The following is a 24,976-nucleotide window of genomic DNA, read 5'->3' as shown; positions in this document are numbered from 1 at the left end:
TTTAGATCAATAATATGTTTAATTAGAGTTGAATAATCTGATGTTTGGTTTCTAATTTAGAATAGAAAATAAAATTATTTTCTTCTTTTTTTTTCTCTTTTTCCTACTCCAAGTAAAAGACGGCCTCACCTCCCACAATTCCCAATTGCATCGCGCCACGTCGGATTTAGGGACGTCATCATGCAGCAGATATTTAGTGAGTCAGAACACGTGTCAGGTAATGATTGACTGAGCTCAATATAGCATGCATTCATGCGGTATCGTGTTCCTGTTGTCTCGTCCTTCCTCGGCGACCACCCACGTGGTCCAAAGATCACCTTATTCACCAACCAAACTCTTAGTAAAGAGTTCAATTTAATTTTAAATAATATTTAGTAGCTTGATTCAATTCGATTAATGGTTTAAATTAATTTAACTTAGAAATACAGTTTGATAATGTGATAGCTTAGAACATATCTCAGCGGCGTTGGATTCGAAGCAATTATTTGGCGACGCATATTACATAAAGTTTAGATTAGATAACTAAAAACTCGATAAAATTTAAAATATCTCTGTATTTATAAAATATTGATCATCTATCTAGCTCGTAGGAAGAAGAAAAGAATCACCTTATTCGTACTCCGACAGAACACAGTGCATGCTGGGAAGGATCCACGTCAGACTCGAGCAAAAGACAGTCTAGCATTAGCCCAATCGCTCTCATAGTCTCATACTCTCGTGGATGGGAGTGAGCAAGTGACAACGAATTCATCCTCAAATTATTTTCACCAATAACTTCTATCTTTTATTTTAAATAGCTCCTAGTCTCAGCTAAATATTATTATATCAATTTCTTTTTATTTTATATCACATTAAAATTAATTATTACCTATTATCATAGAACACAAGAATAATTATGTTTAAACAAAGATAATTTTTAAAGTAAATCAGGCCTTAGTTATCCTAATCGTGGTGATGCAATGATAGCTAATATAAACTTCACTAATTTGGCTTATATAAGTTGGCCAGTCTGACGTGGTTCCCAGTTTGTGATCCTTTATTTAATTTGTTCTCTCTTTGTCTTGGCTAAAGTTGAATTAATAAATAGAAGACGGCGTGCAATATAGCACTAGCTTGATTTACCGCTAATTATGTGAGTTGGCAGAGGATTAGCTCCTAATATCGGGTCATTAACTTCGGATCTCATATTATATGAGATCGTTCACTTATTTACGAGAAAAATTGTAAAGCTTAATAATGATTTAGTTAAACCGATCACTATCCCGCTGACTGTACTAGGATGTTCCACCTTATAACTACGAAAGAACTAAAAGTAGTAAGCAGAAGTGATTAATTTCTTTGAGTTTGCTTCCTCAATTGCATAACTTGATGGCTAGATAGGAAAAAGATTAGGTTCGTTGTATTGTGTAATTACAAGAGTGAAGAATTACACAGCCGAATACTAGAAGAAGAAGAAGAAGAAGAAGAAGAAGAAGGAGGAGGAAAAAGCTATGAAAACATATGTATATATATTTACAACCATGAACTCCATTAATCTTCTCTCTCAGATTTCCCCTTCTTCTGATACAATCCTGTCGAAATGTATACATACCATAATGGTGGAGTAATAACTAGATACATAAACAAGCATTTCAGTCATCAGATGCTGCTGCTGCTGCTTGGTGAAAAAAGTCAAGAGTGGAAAATTTACTTCGAATCCAGTTTTGGTATCTCATTTTTTTTCATCTGCCTGCGATTGTTACCTGGAACGATCCATCCTTCTGAAGCTTTAAACTTAGATTGTTGAATCGCTCCCTTGAGTACTGCCTCGATGCCTTTCTCCAATCAGTTCCTGCTTTCATCATTGTTGCGAACTCTTCGTAGCTTACCTTCCCATCCTGAGAAAAAGCAGGCAACATGAAGCTGTCAATTTCCAGAATCTATTTCTATCATGAAGCAACAAGGAAGAGTCAACACTGAATAGGTTAACAGAAGATGAACATTCTCCAATCCTTTAGGTGATCATATAAGAGTGTAAGAGAGTATGCAGACCCCCTTCATCACTCAGACATGCATGTTGCATGTTTAAGGTAATAAAATTCATCAAGCTCATATAAATAGTGGGCACAAGTATTCTCGAATCTCGATTACATATATTAAAAATGATGTACTAAATTTCCTCAATTAAAAAAGATCTTATAACACAGCAATGTGGAATTAAAATTGAAACAGGAGAAATCAGACAATGTAAAGAAATCTCAAAGGTTGATGCAATAACTGACCTTGTCGGTGTCTACGTCGTGTATAATTGCATTGATAACTTCCTCATGATTTGGGTCAAAGTCATCAGCCAAGCACTCCCTGAGCTCTTCAATTTCTATGTATCCACTCTTGTTCTGATCGAAGTATGTGAAAGCTTTGTGTAGATGTTCATCATTTCCTATCCTTCTCAGATGAATGGATACCGCAACAAATTCTCCATAGTCTAGAGTTCCATTTCCATCAACATCCGCCTGGAGTCGCACGTTAAATAAACATCAGCATGCTTTCTCAACTACAAGGATTAACAGTCGAATAGGCAATATACAAGTTATTTTCCAGATCTTTAAAAGACACTCATTTCTTCCTCATCAAGTTTGGTTAGCACTTGAAAGTCCAAAGACAATGAAGACATCAAGCACAAATATCACCTCAAGAATAAGTCAACATTTATACAACAAAAGAAGATTAATTGATGTTCTAATAAATTATCAAGCATAAAGAATGAGTTTTCAGTGCTCACAGCATTCATTAATACTTGGACATCTGCATCGGTAACCTGGTGACCAAATTTATGCAGACCACACTTCAGCTCTTCAGGTGTTATTTTACCATTGTTATTAGTGTCCATGTTCTGAAACATATCCTTTATGTCAGCTACTTCTTCTACGGAAAGATGCTCAGCTATCACCTACACGAAAAAGACCAGAAAAACATGAGATTGAAACTATATGAGGGAAACAAGAGCTGGATCTTGAAGTCGCAACTTTTGCCAAGTCACATGCATTTTCATCAGTTTAGAACTCAAAGTACAAAGGTAAAAAAGAAAACGGGATATCATAGCTTTAGTATATCGATTGTCTCTTCATTGACAAGTCGAATCTTACCCTCAGTGCTCTCTTTTTGAACTTATTCATCACAGAGAATTGCTGGAGTCTTGCTCGAACAGTCTCACCTAGAGAGACATTAGGAGCCTTTTTGGCATTCAGTAACCAAGGATGATCTGAAAATGGCAATTAGAATTATCAGAGGTGATATAAAAGTGTGTAAATACATAATATACACATACATATATAGCATTATATAAGATTTCATAAATTTGCAACATAAGATTATTTTATTCTTGTAAAAATTACAAATACAAAGTTGCTTAGCGTACTACCCATAATAAGTGTAATAGAACATCATATTACCAAGCACTTCTTGTGCTGTTAACCGCTTTTGTGGATCTGGATTGAGCATCTGCTTGACAAGATCTTTGGCATTATCTGAAATTCTAGGCCACGGATCTCTTGTAAAATCTACAACGGAGCGAATAATCGCCTGTGCTACTCCCTGCTCAGTCTCTGCATTATCAAAAGAAATCAGAGATTAATATATTTGCGATTACAAAATAGTATTTGTGAAAATGCTCATTTAAATTTGACTTCTTGACAAATCAAGTTTATTGATCTCCTAAGAAAAGTTTTCAAGATAAGTTTAGAAGAGTGTGATTAAGCTGAGCCTTTTTTTCCCCCAATATGATGTCAATTTATGATTCTATATCTTTTCACAATAGGGATGTTTACCTGCCCAAAAAGGTGGGATGCCACAAAGTAGAATGTAAAGGATCACTCCTGCACTCCAAACATCAATTTCTGGGCCATAATTTCGTTTCAAAACTTCTGGAGCCATGTAATAAGGGCTGCCTACAATTTCAGTAAAGCGTTCACCTGGATATGAAGCACTAATTAGAAACACATTTATAAGATAAAAGATAATGGAGAAAAATGAAAATGATGCATATTACTATATCAAAGCATATATTTTCTGTGTAAATGGAATGAAACCACGATTATTCTGTGGTATGAATCTTTATCTGCTTCATGTGTCATGTTTGTATATTGCAAGTAATATCAAGCATTAACTCTTCTAGGCATACCAGGCTTGAAGAATACAGAGAGACCGAAATCAATTGCTTTCAAGGGGGCAGTCTCCTTTTTGCTAGCAAACAAGAAATTCTCTGGCTTTAGGTCCCGGTGGATCACCCCATGCTTGTGGCACATCTGTTTGCCCATAAAAACAAAATAAAAGGTCACTGCATGAGCTGAAGTAAAGAAAGGGCATGCACAAAAGAAAGTAACATCACACCTAACATTCAGCAGCATAATTTTGCATAGTGAAAACTAGTGACATAATGCAGAACAGGAGATCAATATAGTAACTTGCACAACTAGTGAAAAATACAGAATAATATATAGGTCAATTTGAGAAAGAGGTAGCGGAAAGCCCAGTGGCCACCCAGTTGTCTATACATGAGAATAAAGCGAATGATATAATGTGAAGGAACAGAATAATATAAAGCATCAGATTTCAGACCCCAGATATCATGTCCAGAGATATAAATACATAACAATAGCCAACATTCACATGAATTAAAGGTGGAAGAACCTTCAATCATATCACACCAGATACATATGTAAGGATCAAAATTAACTTTAAGGCAGCTAGAATCCTAGATTTTACAGAATATAAATGAAAATCTGCTCAAATTTGTTCCAGGGAATATCTTAAAATTTCACAGAGGTTCTTAAGACCAACTAATCGAATGAACTGACAAATCTCAGGAAAATAATGGTACATCCTTAGATGGTGCAGAGAAAGATATAATTAAGCTCCCAGACTTAAGAGGAGCTAACTTCAACATTCATGTCAAAACAATATACCTAACAAGAACTTTGAAGAAAAATTAAAGCATAGCCAAGAAACCTAACAGAAGTTCCCAAGAACCATTATGCTAAAAAAAAAACGAATTACCAGAGAACATATTCAATATTGAGAGAACGAAATAACAAGTTTGAGGCACAGATATATTCCATATTTCTCAAATATATAAAACTCCAACATTCTAAAGCAGACAGTACTAAAAAAAATTATAGTTAAAAAGCATAAAGATCTGACCTGCACCACCTCGACGATGGTCCGAGTGACCGCCGCGGCCGCCCGTTCCGTGTAGTGTCCCCTCGCAACAATCCTATCAAAGAGCTCCCCTCCTTCGCAGAGCTCCATCACGATATGCACAGCAGTCTCATCCTCATAAGTGTCCTTCAAACTCACAATATTAGGATGCTCCGGCATATGCTTCATGATCTCCACCTCCCTCCTCACATCCTCGACGTCTATCGCGGTCCTCAGCTTCTTCTTCGATATCGACTTGCAGGCGTACGCCTCTCCATTAGACTTATCGGTGCAAAGGTAGGTGACACCGAATTCCCCTCTTCCCAGTTCCTTGCCAAGCTCATAGTGGCTGGATATATCCCGGCCGGTGGGGTCATCGAGGACGACAAGCTTCAGGCCACTAGGGTTACGACTCTTGTTGTGATCTATCGCGAAAGGGTTTAGCTTCTTTGCCCCCTTCTGCTTCGTCTTGTCACTTCCCGCAGGCGAGGCACAGCAATTCCCCATTGGAGGCGGACAGACGAGAATTTCTGACCAAGATCCGATCTTTTTTAGACACTTTAAGAGAGGAGAGAAAATCGCGAAGATCCACTTGGTATTTGAGCTGATAAGACTAATGCGAAAATAAAGTTAAAAATTTCGTCCAATCTACTAGAAGCCCACGACTCTTGGGCGAAATCTAGAAACCCAGAGATCCTTTTTCCAACGAGGTGAATAAAGACGGAGCCTTTAAAGGGGAATGGAAACGGAGGAAGAAGACTCCTCGTAGGAAAAGGTCAGGTTTGGAGTTTATGTAAGCTAAAAGGAGAGGCGTGAATCCGCCGTCGACGAAACGAAGAGAGGAGGGTCAAAGCTTTTTCATTAAAGGAGGCTTCCCCTCCCCCCCTTCTCTCTCTCTCTCTCCTCTTGTTGCCAAAAAGGAAAGAGGAAAAAAGAAACCAATGAAATTCTCCTCTCTCTCTCTCTCTCTCTCGCACTAAGAAGAATCCAATTAATTCTTCTTTCTCACCATAAAAAGAGGTGCATTAGTAACTTCTATTCAACGATAACTATTTATTTACCAAAATACCCCTTCTAGAGAAAAGATTAAAGTTTATTTTTTCTTTTTGGATAAATAAAAATACCACTATTTTTATTATTTTAGAAATGGATAGCCTTTATAGAGAAGACTTGGTCAAATATGGTATCTACGTTATTTATTATTTTGGGAGGCCAAATTTACCTCCTTATCTAATCAAACTTGTAGAAAAGTGAGTGGATGCAAGAATTTTATAAAATTAAATACCTACGCCCTTTAACTAACTGCCACGTCATGTAAAATTAGTTAGTTTTTTAACTAATTTTATAGCCTATTTTAATGTCCCAATCACAACCAAATAATTGTCAACAATTTTCTAATTGTTATACTTAATTGATGGCTTTTCCCTAAGTTTTATAAACATGAAAAATTAGAATTAATTTTTTAACAAAAAAAGATTATCTACAATTATGAGGTATTTATCACACCCAATATATATCATAAACATAAGCCCACTAGGTTATAGGATAGCAAGGAAAATAAAAAACAAAGCCAACCCCTATAAATTCCAAAATGTCCCTCTTCTACCTTTGTTAGGTGCCATGTCTACATTAAGGTTCCATTCTCCACAAGCATGACCAATTGATTGATTTCCATTCATCAATCCTATTCTTAATATACCAAGGAGTCATTCCAATTTCCTGGGACTAGAGTTGATAGTGAAATCACCCATACTTTGCCTTTAAGCAAAGCTCTTTTGAATTTTTGATGACCCCTATTTCTAATCTCATATAGCTTATGTTTCAAATTATGTGTTGGCTTAGATGGCCCAACATTTGCTCAACTTAGTAAATGCCTTATTGGCCTAATTGCCTTTTTTGTGTGTGTGTGTGTGGGTTTCCTAAGAGAATGTCCCTGGACTTAGATCATAATCAATGGAAAGTCAAATCCCTGACAACAATGTATTGACCTTTTTGTTTATGCCCATCTAAGATGTTTTTATTCCTCCTGATTTCTCAAAACATGTTAAACCTTATTCTTTTTGAGTTTAGAAATGCCCACTGGTTCAAGAATTTATAACTTATTTTAGTAATTAAATATTATATATATATATATATATAAGTTTACTTTTTAAAAATTTAAGATTAAAAAATAAAATTAGCTAATCAAGTTCGGAGCTTAAAATCAAACCAAATAAGACCTTAGGTTTAGTGGGCCAATTCTGTGCAAATAAGTTCAGACACATGTGGTTGTCTGCATAATAATACATCAATTTTGTTTGCTCAAGTCTTATCGTAGATGTTTCTTTTTTAGTATGATTTTAAGTTATTGTATGTATGAGATTGAAGTACTAATCTTTATCACCAACTAACTCTAGTAGAATTTGTAGGTACCTTTTCCATGACCAAAGTTCAACTCTAACCTCGAATAATATTGTACAGAAATTATTTTGTGGTCGGTGGTTGGGTGACTTTGCTTGATTAGATTGATGGCTCGGAAAAAACAAAAAAACAACTAATGTTTATCCTGCTGTGGTGCATCTGAATTCTCTCAAAGACAAAATAGACCATTAGACCATTCTCTATCACGATGGTTGTTAGGTTTAAATTGAGATCTGATTAAGCTCTTTAGTTATTATTCAGGCATAATTTTGAGCCATATTACTCGAAGAGCCACTGAATAAACAAAATCAAACAGGATAGTACCAAATCGAGTTTGGAGTGTCTTTGCAGCAAGACCCCTGAGAAGTTTATATCTACGTTTAGCCCACTAAATCCCCCAAAATACCCCCCTTCTCTACCACTTCTTCCTTTCTTCCCTCGAATCATTGAGGAGGAATGTTATAGGTCACAGAGAGAGAGACCAAAGATAACTCAAACGATAACAATAATAATTTTTAAAAGAAAATCTCACCGATGGCTTCGGAAGCAATGGAAGCAGCCAATGGAGCCGCCAAAGGAGGCGACGTGATCTGGAGCTCATACTCGAATTGGATCCCCGTCTATGGATCGCTCGAGGAATCCGTCTCCCTCGAGACCTCCGACTTGGACGCTTCTCCTCCGGCCTCGTGCGGTCTCCTGCTCCGGAGGCCGCCCGGTGACGACTCCTCGCCATGCGAGATCACAGGTGAGTTCTTCATCGCGTCGCTTTTGATCGCTTTTTGCCTTCTCGATCATGGATTGAGTGTCATTGTAGGGGAATTGGATGGGTTGAGCGTTTTCATGGGGGTTATTTTGGGGTGGAATCAATAACTATTTTCGTAACTCGACTTAGATTGATTTGAACTTGGTCGTGAGTTTTCTAAGGTTTTGACATTGGTGAACACGAGAGTGGTCGACATTTATCTTCTAGCATCTGATGTGCCTGCATATAGTGGCATTTTGATTGAAGCGTGGAATACAAATAAATGCCATATTTGATAGGTGCAGTCGTTCAAACATGGCAAGATTTACGGTTGTAATTAGTTTATAAAGGTTATCTATTTTTATTAGAGAGGGAAAGATATTGGTTTTTGCTATCTAAGTAGCTTTTCTAGGGACTAACATTCTGAATAGGATCAATGCTGTGTTACTTGAATCATCTCTATCTTGAATTCTTGATACTCTATCTTTTCCTTTTGTTGGGTAATAATCTCGTGCTAGCTGTTTCTTAGTCTGTTTCAGGGTAAAGCATGAGATCCACAGGGTGTATGTACGGAGCGCTGCCCGGGTTTATGAAATATACTATGCCACTGATCAGGAAAATACGAGTAAAAACTACTTATGCACTGTGAGCTGTGATCTGGCAATCAAAGAAGTATTACCAAGTTCTGGCAAAGTGTCTACTGCCGAAGGAGAAAATTGCAGTTGTGGAACTGTGGAGAAACATGAGCATACAGATCGAAGTGATAGTAGTCATAGTGGTGAAGAAGGATGGGTTGATTTGAAGACCCCTGATTCTCCCTCAAGTTATAACTTGGATAATTCTTTGTCAAGGAAAGCAGATGGAACTTTTAGTTCAAACTTTCAGGTAAATTTCGTCTTCCGGTCATTTCCTTAGGGATTTTATACATATATCTGTATTGATTTATACTATATCTTCCTTGCAGATGCATTATGAAGCAACAACTGAGACTGCAGGTGTTGGTCCTTGTGTATCACTTACAGTCCGATTTCTCGCATTTGGAAGGAAGACATCTGTTCATATAGAGGGCATTTGCATTTATGCTGATCCTGTCGATTCAACTAATCAAAATCCTTCTGTAACTAGAACAGGGAGCGCTGGAGAAAGTTCCTTATTGGCCATGCTTGCTCCTAATCTTCTGCAGTCATCCAAGTTCAGGACCAGCAGAATACATGATAATTACTTTTCTGAATTAAGAGTGCAAAATTCTCAATGTTGTCTGACCACCGCAAATTCAAGCAGCTCCTCTGCAGCAAGGCTAAGAACAGAACAGACACACACTGGTACTAAGCTGGGGCCACTGCAGGAGGAAGGCAGTATGAAGCAAGATAATATTCATTTGGAATCTAACCAGAAGGTAACAGATCAAGAAGCAAATTCTAGTACATCAGATCATTGTGTGGACCAGATGCAAGAAGCAACGCAGGTAAATCCTAATAATATGCAGTTGGGTTCCCACCAGAAACTAGAAGATCTAGGTAAGACATCAAATTCTGTTATCCAGGAAAAGGATATAGCACAGAATCGTTTAGAGAAGGTGCTAAATGATCTGGTCAACAAAGTGGACAAAATTGAGGCATTTTGTTCAAGATTCGAGGAAAACATGATGAAGCCCCTCAATGGCATTGAGACTAGGCTTCAACAGCTGGAGCAGCAATTTGATTCCTTTACAGAGGAAATCCACTCTTCAAAAAGAAACCCTTGCTTGCAGATCTCAGCTCCAGAATTCCAATTTTTCAAATCCTGCTTACAGAATAATGGTTGCAGTTCATGCACTGGGAGGAAGAATGATGCTTTGCACAGCCCATCAATATCTTGTGACAAGATATTCCTGAATCTGGTTGATAAGGCACCTAATATTGCTGATGAAGATTCTTGTGGTTCACCATTGCAAGTTGATCATGTACCAGATATTGTGCCTGAATCTCAGAGAATTGATGCTCTGGCTATTAAGGCACCTGTTTTGCCTGATGAAAACAACTGTCCGACAGCTTCTCTAGAAGAGCACAACCGATGCCCTGGGCTGGTGTTGGAAGTACCTCAAAACTGTAACGAAGATAAGTATGCCAACTGTGTTCTTAATTTGGATTCTAGAGCCACAGACAACTCCAGATATATAAGCCCTTCATCCATAGATGACGCATTAGCTTCAGCTCTGGAAGCATTCTGTACCTCAAATATGTCTGACAAAGCTAAACCCAACACGGAAATATCTAATAAGATTTTTTATGATAATGACTATGGCTTGGATTCCACTTTTCTTCCAGAAGGAGCTGATAATCTAGCGGATAGATCTTACTTTGATCGGTATATTTATAGTATATCTGATGAAATGGAAAAGGAAGCTACTTTTGGCACCTCAATGTCATATGCTGGCACAGATCCTGATCCTTCTCCTGATGAACCTGACTTGGTGAACAAGGGTGGTGACAAATCAGATGTTAGTGAGGACGGTGCCGCATTTGATTCGTCACCTTCAGCAGATTATCTGAACTCCATGCTATCTCCTACTCGAATATGCTCAGGTTTCATAGTTTCTGTGCCTGAATTTCCGAAAGCAGATGATTTCATTGACTATTCTAATGATTCTGATTCCGATGTGCCATTTTGCCTTAAAGACCAAGAATTCGTGCCTACTAATACTGGACTAGTTTCAGCATTGGCAGCATTTCTTACCACAAGAAATGTTAACTCTTCCAACCACAGTTCGACTATGCGTGAACCCTTCGGTGGTGCAAAGATTGAGCCCTCGGCTCATGGACTTTCTTATGAAGAAGTCAGTAATGATACTGAAATCCATGGAAACACTAGAATAGGCAAAGTTGACTGGAGTCACAATTTACAATTCTTACTTCCTAATGGAAGGTCTGAATATGAAGAGCATGAAAAAAGATCCATTGAGGCAACTGCTGCAAGATCAACTAACTGTCCAGATAATGAACATAGCTTCAATCAAATAGAAGCAATTACTGCCAAACAACAACTTTTAATCCGATACTTACTTAACTCTGCGGATATTGGATCACCCAAAGGTATAAAGAACATGAGTGGTGATTCTCTTGATGACAGTGATATCAAGGAAGCTGCAAATGATAGCTCTAGATTAACTCTTGGTAGAGGATGGATGGAAGAAAGCAACACAAGCTTGAGCTTATTAGAAAATACCACCAAAAGTGAAGTTCAGATCTACTGGTCGAGCAAGAGCAGTAGAGATTCCTTGATGGGAGCTTCCATCCATGCCGATGATATTAATGGGAAAGCACAACTATCAGTAGAAACAACTATGCATCAAGGTGATTCCACTACAGGCATTGGCCTACTTTCTACTGACTGTGGAGAAGAGAGATCGCCCGAAGAGCTCCAACATGCTTTTAATTCGATCTTTATATATGGAAATTCTATTGTGGATGTCAATGATGCTCAAGAGCAAAAAGGGTGTGACTTTCCACTTGAATTGTTTCTGGGGAAAACATCAGATGCCCATGTGCTGGATCCTATTGTCTCAGCAGGGCCATCTAATTTGTCTTCCTCCCTGAGGACTAGTAGTTCAAATGTGCATGAGAATATAATAGATGTGGATGTGCTTCCAGCCACAAGTAAAGCCTATGGCTTGCCGGTTTGATGATGTAGTACAAGATTCTGAAAGCTGAACAAAGTGTGATTCTCTAGTCTCATATATAATTAGAACAAACTACTGTACATAAGATCGCATCCAGTGCAAGGAAACTATCCTGCAGCCAGAGTTGGCAATAATGATATAGTTGTTATTTGTGCTTCTGTTGTACTTTCTTGTTTCTGTCAAGTTGTATATATGGTGCTTGTAATAAAGCAAACTCAAGGAATATGGAGTTCATGACTAGCTGTTTTCAACATCCAATTGCATGGATAAAGCCGGAAACTACCTTCTCCTGGTTAATTTTTTTTATAATTGATAATATATATGCCTTGTCAGGTTGGCTCTTGATGTCAGATTTTACCTACTTGGTGCTTCGATGAAGGCATATATTTAAGGGTGTTCCAATGGTACCCCACAAAGCATGGGTTTTTAAAGTCATGTTCTGCTAGAACGGGCTATTTGAACTCTTTGTAGCCTATTTATTAGAAGGATTGTCATAGTCACAAAATCTATATATCAAGAAATGCTTACCAGTGATCTGTCGTTAGCCTATAAACTTGTAATCGAAAAAAAAGAAGAAGAGAAAAGTGCTAATTCTGTGATTTCCATTGTGCGCAATAATATATTAATGATTATGATGTCTGTTGTGATTTTTCCCATTTGCTTTAGAACATAACGTTGGATAAAAATTTGGGTATTGGATCCAAGGGATATGGAAGCTCTAGTTTGCCTTCAAAACTGGTAATTAAACACTGAAGCCAGAGAACAGAATATGCAGAATATTCAAATTTAAATTTTACCCCCAATAATGACCTCACAATTGAGGTTCTTCCAAAGCCACAAAATTGTAATTCGTTAAATAACTAGATTACTAAATGACAAATAATTGTACAATATAAATGAATCCAATGATAAGAATAGCGAAATGCTGGGAAACATGAGACATCCAGCCAGTTTATGAGTTAGTCCATACACTGAGCCCCCTTGTCCGGCCAGGAGCACCTCCTTTAAGCGAAGATATATCGAACACTAGTCTACATAACAAAAAGAATAATAAAAAGGATATATTAGAAGATTAGACAGTAAACAATATACTTAGAAGTTACTACAATGAGTACTTACAAATTAGGGCATGCTTGTCCAGATGCAGCAGTTCCACAGTGCACCAAAATCTTCTGATCAGCTTTTGGTACAGAGTGATCTGCTGGAATTGTGAAACCTTTCGAAGCTGCATTAATAAAATGAATAAGAATCTAAAATTTAGTTAGCAGTGAAGAGCCATTTGGTCAAGGATCCTACTTACAAGGTTGACTGCAAGCATCAGCTACATCATCTAAAGCAAGTAATTTCTACAAAACCAAGAATTTTGATGAGAAAACAATAAGTCGAGTGTTGGTTAAATATTATCATGAAAAATGATGCAGGAATAAGAAAATCAAAAGTTCATGCTAATAGACAATAAAGAACCTTCAGAGTCTCATAGCAGGTGTCAATGTTATCGTTCACCAAGATATGATCAAACAGACCGGGTGATCTTCCTTGGTCAATCTCTTCTTTTGCATTTCTCAGCCTCTTTTGAATCTGCTCCTCGGTTTCAGTTCCCCTGCATAGATTAAGAATTGTAAGATCAAGTACATTGATTTGTACTCATAGTGATGAAGTAAGTCCAGCGAATATAAACCGAAGGAGTACCGAACGCGAAGGCGTTTCTCAAGCTCCTCAAATGATGGTGGGCAAATGAAGATAAATAATGCTTCAAGGGAACTACACCTCACAGATCTAGCACCTTGAACATCAATATCAAGAATGCATCTCTACAAGTATAAGCCAATAAAAAGAAAGAAATAGTCATCGTATATTGAAGAAAATTGGTCATTACATCGAAGAATTAATTTTCTGTTAGAATTTACTGGAGCAGCATAGTAACTGTTTACCTTCCCAGCATCTGTAACTGCTTCAACTGCTTCAAAGCTTGTCCCATAAAGATTTCCATGAACTAATGCCGACTCGAGGAACTTCCCTTCCCTTATGTCTTTCTCCATCATCTCTCGTTCTGCAAAGTGATAGTGTACTCCATCTATTTCTTTCTCTCTCGGGGATCTTGTTGTGTGACTTACAGAGAACCCAAAGGTGTTTGGGAAATCCTTCATAAGTCTGGATATTAATGTGCCTTTACCTACTCCAGATGGACCACTAATAACAACAGGCTTTGTTTTGTTGCCAATGACTCCCTTGCTCCAAGCAACCACTTCCCCACCAAGCAACTTCTTCCGTTCTCTAACAAACTGGGTGTCCACCTATGACACATGCAAATTAATCTTTCTCAAGAAAGAAGAAAGTTAAAATATACAACATTATGTACGAACTGCAAGTATAATTATGATGGAGTGAGACCAAGTCGATTGGTGTTAATCAACATATATGAAATACTAATCTCCAGTAAATTATGCACTCCCATTCAACTCAAAAATGTAAATAAATACTCAGATATAGATAATCAGGACTTCATGCTACTTGAAGGTTCTACATGTTATGGTGCACATAGAAGAGGCCTGTAATTTTGAATCTCATATTATCACTTCCAGACTATCCGGATTACAGAAAAGTGAGTTTGATTCTATTCTTATATTGCCCTTTATCGAGTAAGTTGTTCGAAGCACCAATTAGGGATGTTTTCAAACAAGAACAAGGATGAGCCAACTGAATGATCCTATACTTGGTTGAATTTTACTGGTGTTCAAATGCTCTTCTTAGATTGGAGCATCTCAATATCTAAGCAGTACAATTGCACAACTGAGACTCTAATTGTCAAATAAGCTTTTATCTCAGCAGTGCCAGGAGCCGAACCTCAAGAAACCAGGCACAGTCATCTGCAGAAGAGTCCCCTTTGATAATCAAGATGCGGTCATTGCTCAGAAAAACAGCTGAATGAACCCTTGATGCAATGGGCTTTGTACCCAATACAGTTGGAACGAACCTGTTGATATTACCCAAAGTTAGAAATCCTTTCAAATCCAAAAACCAGAAGACAAGAAGAGGCGGCAGTGCACAAATTCTCCAGCTTACCATTTGCCTGCTGTTTTGTCAAATATTTTGACATCAATTGGAAAGTTAGCCCCATCACTGGATCCTTCAACTACATACTAATAATATACATACAATGAACCGTCATGTAAACAAGAATCTCTTAAAATAAATAAGGAACCAAGTCAGATGCATTAACCTATCCACTTACTATCCTATCACAAATGATTGTAGCAGTCTGGTAGCCTTTGGTTTTTAACTCACACCCAACAGGCAAAAGTTCATCTAGAGGATATGAAGAATTCTCTCCTTCTGTTTCCTGCCCCTAATTATACGTTCAAAAAATATCAGCAATGTGGACCACAATTCCACTCCCAAACAGAGTAGAGTATGTCTATAGATAGGCCAAAATTTGTGGGTTCAAAATGTGACTTGCTTTCCTTTTCTATCAGAAAAGAAGAAAACGATCATCTTACCATAACTAAAGTCCGGCGCTCCAATTCAACCTCTTAACCTGAAAACATTCATAAAGAAAACGAAGAAGAAGCAAAAGGCAAGAGACAAACCAATCAGATGTCCAGTTACATTTCATACAAGATAAAGGTGGGAAACAATCTAAAAGTCATTGAAACATATGGAAGAAAAGATCATCTTCGACCAAGAAAAGAAGAAAAAATAATAATAATCTAACAGATGAATCAATCTCAGGGTTATTTGAAATCTCAACCCAATATCAGAAGCTCATCATCACAATCACTAGAGATCCCATGCTATTGAAATGCTATCATAGACAGAACCTGAAGATGAGACTCCAAATGGCAAATAGTGCACACAGAGACGGAGAAAGAAGCATTGCAGAAAGTATCGTATTTTGATCAATGCCAACCGAAACCTATACGGGATCATGCAAAAACAAAAATAATATAAAAAAACCCACCTACAAATCAGCAAACAGCATTGGAAAAGAAGAAGAGATCTACCCCAATTTCACCAGAGGAGTTGTGATCGCCAATATTCTTCCGGAGATTGCTATCAAAGAACAATGCCCGCTGGAATCGAATAAAGAACGCAAGGAGGTGTCGCTGGATTCTCGGAATCGACTAGAGATGGCATTTTTCGTCCTCCTTTTGCAGTCCTGCGATTTTGAGTAACGACAGAGGGTTTTGTGGTGGAATTTCGCAGTTGTGATGGAATTCGGCGGTACTGGATTCGTGAAGAGACGTCGTCTCGCCGACGGACGGGAATATTCCCTCCACGTTTCCCCGGCACGGGGGCGAAAACCTTGGTTGAAATGGCCACGTGTCGACCGTTGGTTTAACGGGTGGATTGGCAAGTAGTAACAAATAATATATTAAAATTTATTAGCTTAATTATACTTTGCCGCCCCCCACCCTCATACTAATATTCTAATGTTGCTTGCTCTCCTAAACTATAAAAGACCTACAAATAGCCTCCTAAAATTTAAAACCCTACTATTAAAATTTTGGACTTGCACTAAACACATGTCTTCTTAACAAATTCCTTAATTGCTCTCTCGGATTTATATTAAATCTTCTTTCCTTCTCTCTTTAGCCATCTCAGAGAATATTTTCAATCAGGATCCACAACAGCAACGATAATACTAATCTCAATTTCATCGTTTAATTGCGTACCGGTGACTTTGCTGAAGAAATTGTAGGGTCGAAGGGGATAGTTGTTGTAGTGGGTTGAGTCATTACCAATAACTCAATAAGGAGTATTCGTCTTTGAAGCTACGGTTGACAGTAAAGGGCTCGATTGTACTGTAAGGTTTCGATGGCCTACAACGTTGAGAGTTTTGATTGGATTTGACCAACTACTCTAAAAACTTAAGATTTTTTTAAAAAATATTTTTATATTTTTACTTGTTCTAATACTCTCTCTTTCTACTAGATTAAGACATTTAAGACCCAAGAAATAATTGAATTTAAATAAATGGAGGTTTATACTTAATTGATTGGTGGAACCGAAAGAATTCAAATTTATAACCTCTACTTTGATACTGTGTTAAATCACTAACTGCTTTTAGAGCTATTAGAAAAAGTATTTTTATATTCTAATATTGTTTCTTATTTCCATGTTAATATATTTTAATAGGCCTAAAAAAGATTTAGTTTAAATTGACAAGGATTTATATTTTAAATAACAAATTAGGCCTGCCAAAATTAAGAGGGAGGAACTGGGAGTTTTGAGAAGAAGACAAGGGCAAAATAATTTAAAATTTTTTAAACGTAAAGTATAATTAAGCCAACATTATAACAAAGAGATCACAACCTTTTCCATTTCACACGCTATATTATGTCTTTATTTCAGATCATAATTGTATTTTAACTATTTTCAATTCAACCCTTACCTTTTTATTAAATTGTAAAACCACCCTTGCGGGATGATTTTCGGAAATCTCATGGCATATATAACACGATCGATCTAAAAATTTGTTAGAATAAAGCACCCTATGGATGAATTTAATTACATAATAGGGTAAAATTTATCACTAAATAAATTCAAGGTTAACGACCCTTTGATGATCCAATAGCAAGTAAGTATTTAGTATTACCTCCTATTATCACTGTTACTCACTAAACCAACAGAATCAGTCAATGTTTGTGCCGTGGAGCACTGGTCAGTGTGCAATTAGATCTTGGAATAGACTTTTTCTTTCCCTTTATTTCTCTCTCTCTCTCTATCTGTCTATAAATGGAGTCAATTATCTCGAGTTAATTGTTAAAAGGGTCGACCATTTATGATTAATGCTGAAGTTATGACACATTTATTGATCACTTTTATTAATTAACGGTGTGAAATTGGATTTAAGTTTGAGACCTATTTTTGGATTAACAGATTGTCCAAGATAGTTAATGTTGAGTCGTTAACCTGGAGCGAGGGGCAAGAGTGACCGGGCCTCACATGCCGTGTCTGATATCCCCAATAACTACAAACGAACATTACTCCCCTGCTCTCTTCAATCACCTCTCTGTTCCTCTGTGCCCCCCTTTCTCTAGCATTATTGCCACTCTCTTCCGCCCTCACATAACACCAGAATCCAATGCAATTCCTCTCATCAACCATGTTCACAAGTACATAAATTTTCACAAACATTACATACCAACCACTACAACAAGCTCTCTCTCTCTCTCTCTCTCTCTATATATATATAAATATATATTCCATTCTCCTTCTTGATTACTGCTGAGTAACAATTAATCCACAAGAGGACACTCCTTAACTAAAAGTCTCAAGGGTTTCCTGTTATAATAGCATGTAGCTAAAAGAAGGAACGCTTCGAGGGAGCTCTGCCCACAGCACGCATGAAGCTCGCCATCTCCAAAATCCTCGCCACCTTCGTCCCCCTCTTCGCCTCGGCCGACGCCCGTTTCTCCTCCGCCTTCCGGCGCGCCCTCACCTGGTCATTCTGCGCCTTCTCCACCGCCTTGGCTCGCTGCTCGTCCAACTTCCTCTGAAGATAGATGACAAAACGCTTGATTTCATCATAATAACGAATCTAATATCAAATAATTTAAAGAAACAAAACGTTTTGAAGTAAGTATTCATGTGGGTTGAGATTTTTGTCGATCGCGAGTCTTACTACGGCTGCTAATACTTAGGACGGATTGGATTGGGTCCGTCGGAAAGAAGGGTAAAGAAAAGTGAACGCACCTCGATTTTCTTAAGCCAGGCGGTGGCCTTCTCGACCTTCTCGCTCTCCCAGCCGTTGATGACGACGTCGTCGCGCTTGAACCGGTTGTTGATCTTGGCGATCTCGGCGGTCTGCCACGCCGATATCTTCGACTCCACCTCCTCCTTCTTCACCCGGTGCACCGACACCTCCTCGTCCGCCGCAGGCTCCGCGGGCGGCGGGCGGCTGGGAGAAGGGATGGGGTTGTTATCCGGGACTATCGCTAGTGGATTTGTTTCCTCCAATTCTTCCTCGCCGATCCTCGAAAGGCTGGACGGCTCGTTCAGGCTCCCGTTTCCGTCGTTCTGCATGTTCGATCCTGCGACTACCATGGCGTTGAACTCTCTACTCATCGTCGAGAAATGCTCGCCGAGGGTCACGTCGCTCCCGACAGAGAGCGTCGATGAGCGGTGGCTGCCGGCCTCCCACGACTCCCTTCTCCGGCCTCGGATCGACGAAGACGGCTGCGGCGAAGTTAGCGCGTGGATGTCCCGGAAGTCGGCGTCATCCGCGAGGTCGTCATCTCCAGTGTTCGCCGGCCGTTGATCATTCAACATGTCAAGCTAGAGTAACAGCTAACAAGAGCATCAAGTTTGTTGTTCATCAAATTAACCATTGGAATATCTACCGAGGAAAGAGGCGTGGCACCGAATACTTTCTTAAATAACTATGCAAGCATATGGGGAGTGAGCACTTGGAGTAGGATATCTTTTTATAACTATTAATCGATGGTTGTCAATCTTTCATGTGGACCCCTTTCATGTAAATTTCTGATAGCGGACTAGCTGGAGGCTGTGCATGGCCCAATATTCCAGTGATCCAACCAATGAGGGTAGAACTTTTCTGGAAATTTAGTTAAGAAAAGGACAACAGTGTGAGGATATTAGAATTCTGGGTTAAGTGCTTATGATGATCTAACTTACTATCACCGTGCCTCCCTCTATTTTTTATCCCGACTCCTTTCTTTTTACATAATTACCGCTTTAAACTTTCAAAATGCCACTGCATTCTTCTATATATATCATAATTATTAAAAAAATATATGTTCTTTTAAAAATATCACTAGAATTAGTTTTTTAACTGAATATTTATACAAAGATATTATTAAAGCTAACAAACACACACACATATATAACTAAAGTATTTTCTCCTTTTTAACTTTAGAGTGTAGAGACAAAGAATAATTTATGGAAGGTTAAGATATATATTTTTTTGAACCTAAATTCTATTTTAATTATTATTATTTGGATTTAACTAATGAAATATCAATTCTGAAAGAGCATGATAATTTCTGTAGCTATATTTTTATTATATATTTATTGGGAGAAAATGTATTTAACTCTATAGATTTCGATTCTTGACCGTATCGGTCTTCATTAGAGGTAATTAATATTCACCACACCCAATCTACTCCTTTCATTGTTCATTGTACTACTAGTCTTGCGTCGACTACTAGCCGTAAGTCGTAACCGCGCCGGGACGAAAAGATGCAACACTAAACTGTAAAAAGTTCCAACATTTGAGGGACCAAACTGCAAATCTCCGACCCCCACCATGACATGGAGCGCCACTACACGCTGCGATCACGTGTTTGTCGGCAAAAATCCACTCACCCACGGCCCGACACGTGGAGCTTTGACTGGTCCCCATGCATGCGGGGTGGGACATGACGCCATGCCTGTCGAAAGAGGGCACTCCAAGATGCCTACGGCTCTTTTTTTTTTTCTTAATTTTTTTTTAAACTCCTTAATTAATTATTTAAGACCCAAATTATCCCACGTATAATAAAGCCTCCTTCACGTAATAACAAGCGATTAAAGCCGAGTCCTTTTCCACTCACTCCATGGGATAAGGATGCTCTGCTTGGGGGTTTAGCGGAGATCCAATGGCGATGGAACACGAGTTATTTGGTTAACAGGGAGCTTTCCTCTTGATGTGATGACCAGTCTCGCTGTTCATGGAGAGGAGTTGGGAGTGCTGACACGTGTGCGGAAGTAATATTAGTGGGGGTGTGATGACGTGTACGCGGGATCCTCGTGTGTTGCTTTCACGGTGGGGGCTCAACTGGGCTGTACCTGGATTGACTGCTCTTTGGGTTGTGGGAATTAGACATGATCGATAATCCACTTGTACCTTTCGTGATCACCAACAAAGTTATGGCTTTAAAGGGGAAATTATACTTTTGCCCCTTATAGTTATAGGTCTAAAATTACTTAAACCATTTTTGCCATCATATTTAATTAAATCACATGTAGATATTATTAAATATAAAATTTTAGATGATTGAATAAGTTTTTTAATTTATCTAAACTAATACCGACCATAACAAAATTTATATAGTTTTTTATAATTTTATTTCTAATGAATATCTTCAAATTTAATATATAATATAATTAAATATAATAAAAAATTAAGATAAATTAACACAAAGTTGCATTCCTTGCAAGAGCTTTGGCAGCTCCTATGTGTCAAATAAGCGAAGGATTCACATGGCATAACAATCTGTAGATTTTGTTTTATTTATTTCCCAGTCAAATTGTCGTTTAATATTTAGATATATTTTCAGTAATTCTTTGGTGATCAACTCTAAGATCAAGCGACGATCGGAAAGGGGTTAGAATATTAATGGGCTATAGTATTTGGATCTAAGCCCAATAAGATCTCTATCCTTTGCTTTGGCGGATCTGGTCTGAAACGGCTACAGTTCTATCGCACCCGTCATTTTAGCGGCTCGGGTCGGGTCGGGTCGGGTCGGGTTCGTTCGGTATCCTCGTAAACCCTAGTTCTATTTCTCGTCCCTCCGGAAGATCCCGGAGCGAGAGCGGAATTCGAGGATTTGGGGAAGAACAATGTTCCCGAAAAGGTAATAGAATAAAGCTCTTGCGAATTTCTGATGCATTCGTTGGTCTTTCTTTATCTCTTCTTCGTTTTAAATTATTCGATACAATTGCTCGTATGGCTTTCTTTTTAGGATTTATTTCTCGATCTAATCTTGGTGTAGTTAGTTGGGTGCATTCATTTCTTTTGGCATGCATTGAACAAGGATCAAGAGAAAAGGAAGATTGATTAGAAGCTAAAACGTTAGTTCCATCCAAGATCTTATCTTTATGATTTTTTCTAGTTGAAACATACTTTACGACATTTGTGTTTATTTTTACAGAGCACTTGCATCAAAGTTGTCTCATTTTTGGAATTATTCCCTAGTGTGGTCATTCATGATGCTGGTTATATTGATTATTACAGTTACAGATTTTCCAGGTTACATTTCTTTTTCAGATTGTCCGAAGTAATAGCTTACTTTTTCTTAGTTGATTGACATCTTTGGGTGATTCCCACCACATTGGTAATTCATGCACAGTTTGTGTATTTGGTAATTAGTACCGATGGTATTGTAGCTTAAGTAGATATTTGTAGTCCACATTCCACAGTAATCTTCTTTAATCATCTATCTTTTATTCTTTTTAACATCCTAGACTTGATCTGCGGGGTTTGATAAGCTATAGATAGCAAACATCTTGGGTAGTAAAAGTTCCTATCCATTTGATTTTTGGCACTCCTCTTACTGTCTTTTGGTGGAGGGTCTTTATTCTTAATGCGATATGTTCAATAAGATCAGATACTTTGTCTTTTTTCCTCGTTGAATACTGTGGAAATTGGAATACTTTCAATTTTTATCCAAGACCAAGTAGTTTACTGAAACGGATTACTTCTCATTGACCATATACCTTTGTCGGATATAGCTATGGATAAGAAAAGCCACATCTACTAATATTGATCGTCCTGACACCTTTAGAGCCCTTTGTGCATTAAACCTGCAATGATATTTCTTGTTACAAGGATTCCTTTTATGTTACTCGACTTCTTTCTGTTTTTCATGGAAGGAGTAGAAACCAACCCTTTTTGTCATGCCTTTTTTTCTCTTCATTATCTGTTGCCAAAGTGAAGGCACCACTTTGGTTCAGTATTTAAGTAACTACTGTGACTCTCTTGGTCTTCAGTATAATATCCTTGTGCTATTCACTATGAGCAATAGAATAGTGTGTTATTGGCCTTGTAGCTCTTCAATATCAATATAAAAAACTGAATATCATGTTTTAAACTCTTACATTTGCTTGCAACATGCATTAACATTATCTAAAAACAGGTGTATTTATCTCTATTGTCTCCTATAACAAGATAAATTTCATAACCACTTTTTGTATATTTATTCAAAAGGCAAGAGACAGGTACACTGTCCTGAAATCATGATAGAGTGCCTTTTTGTCCTGTCAGTTATTGTGCCTACAGTTTAATTTGAACTCCCTGGCATACCATTTTAACACGAAATAGGCTACCACAAATAAGATTGTAATCCTTTTTATTACTTCAACATTAATAAGCTTACTCCAAGTGCACACTATATGTCTGTACAACTGGTCGAGCTATTTGAAAGTATTAATAATGTTATTTATGTGTTATTCATTCTTCTGTAACTCTCTGCTTGGCAGGAAATATTCGAATGGTGGTGATAACCGGGAAATGGGGTTCAAGAGGCAGCACATTGATTCAGGTTTGGCATTTTTTGGGGCTTCCCCAGTATTAAGTCTTATGTATAATGCCTCCTATGGATATACAGGCCAACCTCCACCTTTCCCAGTTGTCCGGTTGCGTGGCCTCCCTTTTGACTGCACAGAAGCTGATGTTATTGACTTCTTCCGTGGTTTAGACATACTCGACATTCTTTTTGTTCATAAAAGTGGTCGGTTCACAGGAGAAGCATTTTGTGTGCTGGCATATCCTCTACAAGTGGATTTCGCCCTTCAAAGAAATAAACAAAACATGGGTCGGAGATACATTGAGGTTTTCAGGAGTAAGAGACAAGAATATTATGGCGCTATTGCACATGAAGTTTCCGATATGAAAGTTGGTTCCCCAAGTAGAAGTGCTCCAAGGGCTAGATCAAATGATGATGGAAATGACACCATCGAGCATACAGGAATTCTGCGGATGAGGGGACTACCATATTCAGCTGGGAAAGATGATGTCATTGATTTCTTCAAGGATTATGAGCTCTCAGAGGATCACATTCATATTGTTCTCAACTCTGACGGCAGGTCAACAGGAGAAGCTTATGTAGAGTTTGCTAGTGCAGAGGACTCGAAATCTGCCATGAGGAGGGACAGAATGACACTTGGGAGTCGTTATATAGAGTTGTTTCCTTCGAATCCAAAGGAGATGGATGAAGCAATTTCGAAAGGACGATGAACATTATGAATTGTTATGTTGCAGAGGAACCCACTTTATGCTTTGTAATGTAATGTTGAAATATTTTCACTCGATTAGTTTTACCAACATTAGCTTTGCCTAGCAATTGTACGATTTGATCTAGCATTGCATTCTTACCATGGCTCTCTATTTTGTGATTGCCATTTGAGAAGCAAACCTGTATCTTATTTCTTGCCTCGTTTGCACACACAGTACTCTTTGTAGTATTATTATCCCAGCAAGTTAATTCGAAACAGAGCATTTGGTATTTCAAGCCATGATGGAACTTGCAGTTGAGTAATTTGGATTGAATTTCGAACATTCTTTGGACTTAGGGCCAAAGAAGTCTATCCCAACCACCCTAAATCTCTTATCCTATGAATAGCTACTGTCATAAATCTTCCACACATATGATGTTTTATATATCATTGCTTGGATCGTATCATGTAGGTGTCCACACGAGACATTCCTTCAGCATAAGCTAGCATATATATTAAAAAGTGGTATTTTTCCTCTGTCTAGATGCTTGAAATCATTGAGACCGGCCACTTGTAAATAGAAATCTTTGAATACGAAGCCACTTTTGCTTTTTACCCCCGTCACTCACGCGTTTCTCTCTCTTATCTATCGTCTTCTCCGCTTTTAACCTCCACTTCCTACCTAACTCTGAGATCTTTTCATTTCCATTTCCATTTCCATTTCCGTTTCCGTTTGGCTCTCCGAGACTTCCGTTTTCATGAACATTTAATCACTCACTGTTGACTCCCTTTGTCTGTACAAACTCCCGGTTGCCATTTCGCTTTCACGACCGTGAGTTATTGAATAACCCCCTCATTTACATATTTTTTTTTCCTTCTTATTTTTATGCCTACTTTTCCTGCCATCTCTTAAAGTTGAGCGTTTCAGACCGTCAATTCCTTTTCTGGTGCAATGTTTAGTAGTGTAGAGATCTTTTATCCATTTCCTTTGTGCAAATCCTTTCTTTTTCTCTCGTTTCTTCTCTAAAAGCCTTTTGACCATCTTATTTACTGACCTTCTTCGT

The 24,976-nt window shown here is 38.0% G+C and overlaps 5 protein-coding genes across 8 annotated transcripts; 2 read left to right on the top strand and 3 right to left on the bottom strand.

Annotated features, from left to right (window-relative positions):
- Positions 1–1,316: 1,316 nt before the first annotated feature.
- Positions 1,317–6,149, bottom strand: LOC140758910 (calcium-dependent protein kinase 20-like). Its single transcript, XM_073095306.1, has 8 exons — positions 5,179–6,149; positions 4,160–4,283; positions 3,807–3,950; positions 3,432–3,584; positions 3,126–3,241; positions 2,762–2,929; positions 2,262–2,492; positions 1,317–1,877 (listed from the first exon to the last, which is right to left on the bottom strand). The coding sequence occupies exons 1-8, from the start codon at positions 5,680–5,682 to the stop codon at positions 1,722–1,724; spliced, it is 1,596 nt and encodes a 531-aa protein (XP_072951407.1). The 5' UTR covers positions 5,683–6,149; the 3' UTR covers positions 1,317–1,721.
- Positions 6,150–7,979: 1,830 nt separating this feature from the next.
- Positions 7,980–12,284, top strand: LOC140758977 (uncharacterized). The gene is made up of 3 exons (XM_073095405.1): positions 7,980–8,320; positions 8,847–9,202; positions 9,282–12,284. Exons 1-3 carry the CDS (start codon positions 8,110–8,112, stop codon positions 11,976–11,978), a joined length of 3,264 nt encoding a protein of 1,087 aa, XP_072951506.1. The 5' UTR covers positions 7,980–8,109; the 3' UTR covers positions 11,979–12,284.
- Positions 12,285–12,745: 461 nt separating this feature from the next.
- On the bottom strand, positions 12,746–16,330 carry LOC140759077 (guanylate kinase 1-like). Its single transcript, XM_073095542.1, has 12 exons — positions 15,977–16,330; positions 15,794–15,888; positions 15,473–15,510; positions 15,208–15,321; positions 15,039–15,115; positions 14,820–14,949; positions 13,907–14,269; positions 13,665–13,786; positions 13,440–13,575; positions 13,276–13,321; positions 13,095–13,200; positions 12,746–13,006 (listed from the first exon to the last, which is right to left on the bottom strand). The coding sequence occupies exons 3-12, from the start codon at positions 15,473–15,475 to the stop codon at positions 12,928–12,930; spliced, it is 1,176 nt and encodes a 391-aa protein (XP_072951643.1). The 5' UTR covers positions 15,476–15,510; positions 15,794–15,888; positions 15,977–16,330; the 3' UTR covers positions 12,746–12,927.
- Positions 16,331–18,056: 1,726 nt separating this feature from the next.
- Positions 18,057–19,375, bottom strand: LOC140758970 (remorin 4.1-like). Its single transcript, XM_073095399.1, has 2 exons — positions 18,672–19,375; positions 18,057–18,471 (listed from the first exon to the last, which is right to left on the bottom strand). Exons 1-2 carry the CDS (start codon positions 19,245–19,247, stop codon positions 18,280–18,282), a joined length of 768 nt encoding a protein of 255 aa, XP_072951500.1. The 5' UTR covers positions 19,248–19,375; the 3' UTR covers positions 18,057–18,279.
- Positions 19,376–21,445: 2,070 nt separating this feature from the next.
- LOC140759129 (uncharacterized) lies at positions 21,446–24,203 on the top strand. 4 transcript variants are annotated; one of them, XM_073095608.1, is made up of 3 exons: positions 21,460–21,553; positions 23,178–23,239; positions 23,306–24,203. In XM_073095608.1, exons 1-3 carry the CDS (start codon positions 21,540–21,542, stop codon positions 23,932–23,934), a joined length of 705 nt encoding a protein of 234 aa, XP_072951709.1. In that variant the 5' UTR covers positions 21,460–21,539; the 3' UTR covers positions 23,935–24,203. The 4 variants fall into 4 exon arrangements, with proteins under 4 accessions (XP_072951707.1, XP_072951709.1, XP_072951710.1 ...); XM_073095609.1 differs by lacking the exon at positions 21,460–21,553 and adding an exon at positions 21,723–21,770; XM_073095606.1 differs by having other exon boundaries at positions 21,446–21,553; positions 23,178–24,203.
- The last annotated feature ends 773 nt before the right edge of the window (positions 24,204–24,976 follow it).

Source organism: Typha angustifolia, chromosome 4 (genome assembly GCF_048772165.1).
Source record: "Typha angustifolia cultivar Huaian chromosome 4, ASM4877216v1, whole genome shotgun sequence".
Classification (NCBI taxonomy): domain Eukaryota; kingdom Viridiplantae; phylum Streptophyta; class Magnoliopsida; order Poales; family Typhaceae; genus Typha; species Typha angustifolia.
The sequence above is the reverse complement of the archived record's forward strand: the minus strand, read 5'-3'. Positions and strand labels throughout refer to the sequence as shown.

Excerpts from the sequence above, each read along its gene's own strand:
- LOC140758910 (XM_073095306.1), bottom strand. The coding sequence starts at position 5,682 with ATGGGGAATTGCTGTGCCTCGCCTGCGGGAAGTGACAAGACGAAGCAG. Across the intron at positions 4,284-5,178 it reads CCATCGTCGAGGTGGTGCAG|ATGTGCCACAAGCATGGGGT; the intron begins GTCAGATCTTTA and ends ATGGGCAAACAG. Across the intron at positions 3,242-3,431 it reads AACAGCACAAGAAGTGCTTG|ATCATCCTTGGTTACTGAAT; the intron begins GTAATATGATGT and ends TGCCATTTTCAG.
- LOC140758977 (XM_073095405.1), top strand. The coding sequence starts at position 8,110 with ATGGCTTCGGAAGCAATGGAAGCAGCCAATGGAGCCGCCAAAGGAGGC. Across the intron at positions 8,321-8,846 it reads CTCGCCATGCGAGATCACAG|TCTGTTTCAGGGTAAAGCAT; the intron begins GTGAGTTCTTCA and ends GCTGTTTCTTAG. Across the intron at positions 9,203-9,281 it reads CTTTTAGTTCAAACTTTCAG|ATGCATTATGAAGCAACAAC; the intron begins GTAAATTTCGTC and ends TCTTCCTTGCAG.
- LOC140759077 (XM_073095542.1), bottom strand. Across the intron at positions 14,950-15,038 it reads GACAAAACAGCAGGCAAATG|GTTCGTTCCAACTGTATTGG; the intron begins GTAAGCTGGAGA and ends TAATATCAACAG. Across the intron at positions 13,007-13,094 it reads GGACAAGCATGCCCTAATTT|ACTAGTGTTCGATATATCTT; the intron begins GTAAGTACTCAT and ends TTTGTTATGTAG.
- LOC140758970 (XM_073095399.1), bottom strand. The coding sequence starts at position 19,247 with ATGTTGAATGATCAACGGCCGGCGAACACTGGAGATGACGACCTCGCG. Across the intron at positions 18,472-18,671 it reads CCTGGCTTAAGAAAATCGAG|AGGAAGTTGGACGAGCAGCG; the intron begins GTGCGTTCACTT and ends ATCTATCTTCAG.